This window comes from Neltuma alba, unplaced genomic scaffold (genome assembly GCF_004799145.2).
Source record: "Neltuma alba isolate B1F8T4 unplaced genomic scaffold, ASM479914v2 tig00011916_pilon, whole genome shotgun sequence".
In the NCBI taxonomy this organism is placed as follows: domain Eukaryota; kingdom Viridiplantae; phylum Streptophyta; class Magnoliopsida; order Fabales; family Fabaceae; genus Neltuma; species Neltuma alba.
In genome coordinates, this window is record NW_021636509.1 from 987,178 (window position 1) to 995,575 (window position 8,398).

Consider the following 8,398-nt stretch of genomic DNA (forward strand, 5'->3'; position numbering starts at 1 on the left):
TTCGAATGCTGGGTGTTAAATATTAGGTGCTACTAAAAAATTATTTTACCTTGTTGAGTGTATTAACAATTAATTTAGGATAGGAAATGACACTGAAATAAATATTTTAAGGTATTAGATATTTTTTTGAATTAAAAAAAAAAAAAAAAAGCCTTCACCCTCCCTTGCTTTCACTCAAAACGGCGCAAGTATCAAAGGTAAAGGAGGGCAGCGGATGGTAAGGGAAAAGGAGAGGAGCCGCGTCCATGTATATATGTACACACACATAATCTGTCTCCAAAATATATACCTATATATGTAATAAAAAAGACAAATAAATATTTTGATATTTGATTATTTAGGAAAAATAATTTCTGTTCCTTCCTTTGAACAGATCTAAGGTTTGTGGCGGCATGGACATTGTTGGACTTGTTTAGAGATTTGTTCAAAACAGACTTTTAAACAAGTTAATATAAGTCGAGACAAAACTCTCCTCATATATTTACCTCGTTTTTGGTAACTCATATTTAAAAAGTTACTCATAAGTCAATCCAAACAAGCCCATAGTTACATGTGACGGGAGAAGACGTTACAATGACTCTGTTTAATTGATTTAAGTTTTATTCTTTGAAGAGGGAGCTAGACTTTTTATTTTTAATGAAAACTCTGCATTCTACTTATCCACATAAACCAAAAAAGTACATTGCCTAGCTACGTAACTCCTTTCATCAGCCCCCACCTATTGTACCAAGGGTGGTTGTTGATGGTAGAGGTTAAACGTCTCTTGTGCGCTGTGAGCGGACCTTGCTAGAGAATCCGCAGTAGTATATATGAATGAATTTATATGAAGTGCCTAGTATTGTGCTTCATTTCTTTCTGTCCCTTTGGGCCATTTACATGGCAGTGGATGAACATTGCTAGAAATAGCTGGTTTGAGAGATATTCAGTATTTTGCCACAGCATCCTTGTACAAACCCATGGTATTGCTTCACTTCAATGTTATCCTTTGCTGCCCTTAAATCTTGAGATATCAGATATCTTGGTAGGACATAAATCATTTCGTCTATCCCCGTATAGAAACTTATGCTACAATAAGTCTTCAAACAAGATTTATCTTTGAGACTAGAGTTGACTAGAGTCGTGATAAAACTTACCGTTGAGAACTTGAGATGCTTTTGGCACTGGTTTAGGGAGCAGTAAAAATGCATGGCCACTTTCATGGTTGCACGATGACAAACACAGATTGTCATCTCTAAGAGTTGGAGCCTTACTTTGTTAGCACCTATTACTGCCACTTCCATAACCTCCACAAGTTACATTTTGACTTTTTTGGATATTTTGCCATATTGCTGAAACTCTAGATTTACTTCATCATTAAGTTGCACACAATGACAACTTCTGCTTTACTACATAAACTGGGATTCTTGCAGCTTACTGTGTTGTTGCAAAGGAATCTGTTAGCAAGCAGATCTCTATTGCTTTTCTAGAACGTGTCAGAGCAGACTTTAAGAAAAGAGATGGTGGTGGAAAAGCAGATACAGCTGTTGGCAAAAGTCTCAACAAGGAGTTTGAGTATCCTCACTTCTTCCTAAGCCCTTCGTTCATATCCTAATGCAGGGCTAGAAAAGTTTGTTTCCAAAGATGAATAATATCGTGAATGAATGTGCAATTGCAGACCTGTTATGAAAGAGCATATGAAGTATATCATAGACCACGCAGAGGAGATTGAAAAGCTAATAAAAGTGAAGGCTCAAGTTTCAGAAGTTAAAAGTATAATGTTGGAGAACATGGACAAGGTACCTTAACTTTTCAGGTGTAAAATATGATAATAATTCTATACTTTATTCATTTCCTTGTACAGAAAGGTTTTGAGGTGGGGAGAGTTTTAGTTCCTTGAGTTGCTATATTAGTCACTGGACTTCCTTTCTGTGAAAACTCCATCTTTCTGCTGGCCATATTTTACTTCCTTGCAGTAATGACAGTGGTCGGTAAAGCGATACATATCTATGCTTAATTGTTCTCCGTCCTGCCACTATTACTGGGGACAACTTGTAATGGAAGATCAATAACTCTTCCTGTAGCCAATGAATTAAGCTTCTTGTGATCCTTGTCACACTTGCGAATTTGTGTCATCATGAAGTTTCTTTGCATGGATCAATGTTTTTCACATGTTCCCCATTTTCTATTGGGATGCAATATTTGAAGTTTCATTATGGTTGGATGCTTGTTTGTATTACGATGTGATCTTTATTTTCATGGAACATCCTTTCAGGCTATTGACAGAGGAGAAAATCTAACCATTCTTGCGGACAAGACAGAAACATTGAAGTCACAGGTTAGTTGACTATGGTTTGAGAGCTAACCTTTCAACTCATGTGTTTTCTACTAAGACTGAGAGCCATGTGTGTGTTTATTTTCAGGCCCAAGAGTTCAGAAAGCAAGGAACACAGATCCGTCGGAAGATGTGGTGTCAGAACATGAAAATCAAGTTGGTTGTTCTCGGAATTTTGTTGTTTTTAGTCTTTGTTATCTGGCTATCTGTTTGCCACGGATTTGACTGTACAAATGACCCATGATCTCTCAGTTTACATATAGGTTCTTTTTAATGATGTCTAAATGCGGTAAATAGGGAAGAAAATCTGGTTTGACGGGGGATTTTGGCCACTAAAAAGAAAATGTTTCCCAACATCTTTGCTCGCCGGGATCGTTTATAGTATTTACAAGTTCTTAAAGATAGGAAGGAGAATGTCACTATATCATGTCTTGAATCGTGCTTTTTTCCCCCCCTATTGCAATATTTGTCCTACAATTTTTATTTTAAACCAAGTGATTTTGGCTTCCCTATTGAGGGGTATTTTGTTTGTTAGTAATTTTCTTTTGTGACAACCATGTAAACTACTCATCTAGATTGTGAGCAGGGTTGAGTCCGAGAAGCGAAGTTCTTAATATTGTATTACTCCCTTTTTCTTTTTTCCAATTCCTAGAGTCGAATTTGTTTTTATTCATTGTTTATTTATTGGAATAGTTCTTAATTATTGGTAAATATTAAAAAACTCCAAATTACTTGCATTGTTAGTTTTAGTACATGCGTTCGCGATCTTTTGTCATTTTTCGTATTGGAGCAATCTCACTTAAGTTGGTTGCTGTTACCTTGTTGCCATATTGGAATTGCCTCGAGAATGTGTTTGTTTTAGCCCTCAAACACGACGCTTTTGCCTTCCAATGAGGCTTCAAGCCTTTCAAGGCCATTGAAATATGAGCCTGAAATCACAAGACGACCTTAAATAAGGAAGATCAAGACTTGATAAGATCATTATTTGGTTGACTTGATAGGATATTGCAATACGAAATCAATCTAAGTTTATGCGAAGGATCATATATAGGTGCTCCCACCTTCAGACTCAAAATCTTTGGGAAGGCCCAAAATAACGAAAGACTGCTGAATGTTCTATTGGATTTCGATGTGGGACTTCGTTCTTGGTCAGAACAATTCTTTGGGTCCTTGGGGTCATCACGAGGAACTAAATATAAAGAAATTAAGTATATGATATTTATCACCAATGCGGATTGGATCTAGCAGAAAGAGTTAGTCCCTCACAACATGGCGAACCAAAGTTCGAATCATCCCTGGGAAAGATACTCACATTTAGTGCCCGATAGTGTCTCGAATAGGATTACCTCTAATAGGAGGATACCTATGCTTTAGTAAAAAAAAAAAGTATATGATATTTATCGTGTTGTTTGTTTATTTTTATTAGATTTGCATCTTTAATTACCGTGTGTTTCTTTCCTACTGGTATGTAGTACAAGTATGAAGACCTCCTCCTCCCAAAAATGGGCTAAAAAATTATTTAAGACAACGACAAATACGATAAAATGAGTTGTTAATAATGCATTAAACAATTTTATGCAAACAAATCTTTCACTATGAATAAGAATTGAAATTTTGCTACTCTAGTGGACAAACCATAGATCATATTCTTAAGAACAAGATTTTCTTCAAATTTTGCTGAGCTTCCTCGCGGGTTTATGTTAGCTAGATATACTTGTTGCCTATCAAAAAATTCAGATACAGTCTCGCAATTGTCTAAATCGAACTCCAATAGTGAGAGAACTTTGATCATGAAGGATGATTAATAGGTAAGATAATTGAAAGGCCTAGGGATGAGTAGCTGAGAGGCGAAACTGCTCCCAACAATTATCTGGAGTTTGAGATCCTGTTATGAACACCAGTAGCCCAAATGCGGATGGGCCAAATAATGCGAGATCAGATGCTAGGGGCTCAGCCCAAACACTTCCAAGGCGCACTACACGGGTGAGAAAGAGCATGTGGAAATTGCGTGAGCTGGAGGATAGCACAGCAGCATAAAGGCAGTGTCAGGACGTTAGGAGTGGGTGTGCATGATTTGAAGAATCTTCTCTCATCTTGCGTCTTTTCTCTCTGGACGGACTTTTCCGTTATTTTTCCTGCGTGTTATGTTTTCCGTTCATTGTAATTGCTGAACAATATTAGACTGATATTCCGTGGTGATTTCAATATATATTTGTCGATTTCTGCATTCGTATCTGTTCTTTGTTCAGGTCATTCCATTTTGGTGCTTTCGTTGAGAGGATTTGGCAGCGTACGGAATGGCCGATAACACACGTATGAAGGAACTGCAGAATGATATGAAAAAGATGAACGACTTTACAGAGAGTACCAAGGGGCGACTTGATCGTATAGAGGAACGGTTCGACCAAACTGATGCGAGATTTGATCAAATAGAAGGACGCTTCAATCAATTGGAGGCGATGCTGCAGTCGGTAGTTAGGGCGGTGTCTGGTCTATCGACGCGTCCTGAAGCGATACCAGAAGTCTCTTTCTCGGGGACGTCAGAACAAACCGGAAACTACAACACACCGTACCATAAGACGCTGAAGTTGGATTTCCCGAGGTTTGATGGCCATGACGCACTGAACTGGATATATAGAGCTGAACAGTATTTTAAATACTTTGGTGTACCGGACCCACAACGCCTGGTGATCGCCTCTGTTCATATGGATGGTGACGTTCTTCCGTGGTACCAAATGTTAGAAAAGGCTGGACGAGTGCCCGATTGGGCAGCATTGGTGAAGGCAATCGAGCTACAGTATGGACCATCTAAGTTTGACTGTGCCAGATCACAGTTATTTAAGCTCACTCAAGCAGAGGTTAGCGGTGTACTGGAGGCGTATAACTCCAAGTTCATGACGTTGGCTAACCGAACTGAAGACATACCGGAGGCAGCGTTGCTAGACTGCTATTTGGGTGGTTTAAATCCAGACCTGAAGAGGAATGTGTTAGTCCAACGTCCTACGAATGTGCTAAGTGCTATGGCTTTAGCACGATTATTCGCAGATGCCACCGGCTCAGGGATTTCTGTTCCAGCGACCGAGTCAAAATCGCGGCCCCACACCTCGACAGGCACCATGATGTCTCCGAAGGCCATAATACCGTATTCAGGGCCCCATACCAACGCTGCCACTTCACAGACTAGTGGAAGTAAAGCTAACCTACCGCCGTTATTGCCTAAACCGAATATACCGCCCATTAAAAGGATGACCGCGGCGGAGATGCAGGTTAGACGCGAGAAGGGCCTTTGCTACACCTGTGACGCCAAATTCTCGCCAGCTCATCGGTGCCCCAATAGACAGTTGATGATGCTTCTTCATGACGATGACGAGGACGTTCCCGGCATAGAAGAGGTCGAGTTAAAAGAACCAGAGATGACGATACACCATTTATCTCTCCATGCACTGAGAGGCACACAGGGGCCAGCCACCATCCGGTTTAATGGAGAAATTGAGGGAACAAAAGTGCAGATTCTGTTGGATGGGGGGAGTTCGGACAATTTCTTACACCCCAGGATTGTGCGTCATTTAAAAATTCCAGTAGAACTGACACCGGAAGTTAAAGTTCTGGGAGGAACCGGACGCATTTTGACTAGCTCTGAATTGGTGAATGACACCCCTGTTCAAATCAATGGGCATATTTTACACATGTCCTGTTTTGTTCTTCCTGTGGCCGGAGTTGACATGGTAATTGGTGCAGATTGGTTAGAGACATTGGGCCCACATGTGGCAGACTATAGTACTTCCACAATCAAATTTCTACTGGGGGATCAGTTCATTACGTTGAAAGGATACAGAGGGCCCGTTGCGAACCAAGCCCAATGTCATCATTTGATTAGATTAACTAATACAGAAGCCATTGCAGAATTGTACATGCTACACCCGATAATGGATGAACCTCCTCTGGAAACAATACCCAGTGACATGAAGGAGGTAATAGCAAAATATAGCGATGTATTTGCAGTTCCGCATGGTCTCCCACCTGAACGAAGCCGTGAGCATAGCATCGATTTACTCCCTGGAACTGGCCCTGTAAAAGTGAGACCATACCGATATCCAGTGAGCCAGAAAGATGAGATTGAGAGGATGGTTGATGAATTACTATCTGAAGGACTAATTCAACCGAGCGTCAGCCCGTTCTCAGCACCGGTCATACTGGTCAAAAAGAAAGATGGCACTTGGCGTTTCTGTGTTGACTACCGTGCACTAAACTCAGTCACAGTGAAGGATGCCTTCCCTATGCCTACAGTCGACGAATTATTGGATGAACTCCATGGGTCAAATTTTTATTCCAAGCTGGATCTACGGTCTGGGTATCACCAAATTCTGATGAAAGCAACTGACAGAGAGAAAACGGCGTTTAGAACTCACCTCGGCCTCTACGAATGGTTGGTCATGCCATTCGGTTTAACCAATGCACCGGCCACCTTTCAGGCATTGATGAACACTATATTCCGACCATTCCTCCGTCGATTTGTTCTGATTTTTTTTGATGATATACTCATTTATAGTGACTCTTGGGAATCGCATTTACGACATGTAGAGTTAGTCTTGCAGTCTCTAGCTCAAAACCGGTTATTCGCTAAGATGAGCAAGTGTTCCTTCGGGCGCCGTCGGATAGATAGAATATTTGGGGCATATAATTTCACAGGTAGGGGTTGAAATGGATGAGTCAAAAATCAGGGCGGTACAGAACTGGCCTCCTCCTGCAAACATCCGGCAATTGAGAGGATTTTTGGGTCTCAGCGGTTATTACCGCAAGTTTGTCCAGCATTATGCCAGGATTGCTGGCCCATTAACAGATTTGCTGAAGACTGATGCGTTTACTTGGTCCAATGAGGCCCAGCATGCATTCGATGAGCTAAAGCGCGCCCTTACGACTGCACCAGTCCTTGCCTTGCCGAATTTTACCAAGGTGTTTTTGTTAGAGACTGATGCATCTGGTGCTGGGATTGGAGCAGTCTTAAGTCAAGATGATCATCCTGTGGCTTTCTTTTCTAAGAAACTGTCTCCTCGAATGCAAAAACAATCAGCGTATGTCCGAGAATTATATGCAATCACAGAGGCAGTTGCTAAATTTCGTCATTATCTGTTTGGTCGGCACTTTATCATTCGCACAGATCACGCGAGCTTGAAACATCTCACCGAGCAAACAATTCAAACCCCAGAACAAGAACTCAGTCTACCGAAGTTATTAGGCTATCAATTTAGTATTGAATACAAGCCTGGGTGCGCGAATCAAGCTGCAGATGCGTTATCCCGACGTACTTGCTTTGCGATCTCGCAATTGGAACACACTTTGTTGGATTCAATTCGGAGCCAGTTGCCGAAGTCCGCTTGGGTATCCGACTTGAAGTCGCGGCTTTCGCGGCAAGCTGACGCATTACCTCACTATCAGTTGAAACATCAGGAGTTGTATTGGAAGAATCGTCTTGTGATTCCACCGGATTTGCCCGATGTGATCAACCAGATATTACAAGAATTCCACTCATCCAAAGTGGGAGGGCATGCAGGGTTCTTGCGTACGTTTCATCGTATTGCTGCTCTGTTTTTCTGGCCTCAGATGAGGAAAGATATCAAAATGTTTATTCGGCAATGCTTGGTGTGCCAACAAGCTAAGGCTTCCCAACTACATCCTGCCGGATTACTCAACCCACTTCCCATTCCGAATAATATCTAGGAAGACATCGCCATGGATTTTGTGACTGGATTACCAGTGGTACGTGGATACTCTGTCATTTTGGTGGTTATCGACCGTCTCTCCAAATATGCCCATTTCATGCCATTAACGGCTAATTATTCCAGTCAAACCGTTGCTGAGAGTTTTCTTACTAATGTGGTAAAACTTCACGGCATTCCACGCTCCATTGTTTCAGATCGGGATCGTTCGTTTACGGCAGCTTTCTGGAGACATCTGATGAAATTGCAGGGAACGCAATTGAACATGAGCTCAGCGTATCATCCTCAGACCGATGGTCAATCTAAGGTCCTCAACAAGTGTTTAGAGATGTATCTGCGGTGCTTTGTATTTGACTATCCACGTAACTAG

The 8,398-nt window shown here is 41.3% G+C and overlaps 1 protein-coding gene across 1 annotated transcript; it reads left to right on the plus strand.

The window, feature by feature from the left end:
• Positions 1 to 4,608: 4,608 nt before the first annotated feature.
• Positions 4,609 to 7,011, plus strand: LOC114719487 (uncharacterized). The gene has a single exon (XM_028904999.1). The coding sequence runs from the start codon at positions 4,609 to 4,611 to the stop codon at positions 7,009 to 7,011; it is 2,403 nt and encodes an 800-aa protein (XP_028760832.1).
• The last annotated feature ends 1,387 nt before the right edge of the window (positions 7,012 to 8,398 follow it).

What these genes read in the sequence shown, in the direction of transcription:
- LOC114719487 (XM_028904999.1), top strand. Translation starts at nt 4,609, where the DNA reads ATGGCCGATAACACACGTATGAAGGAACTGCAGAATGATATGAAAAAG.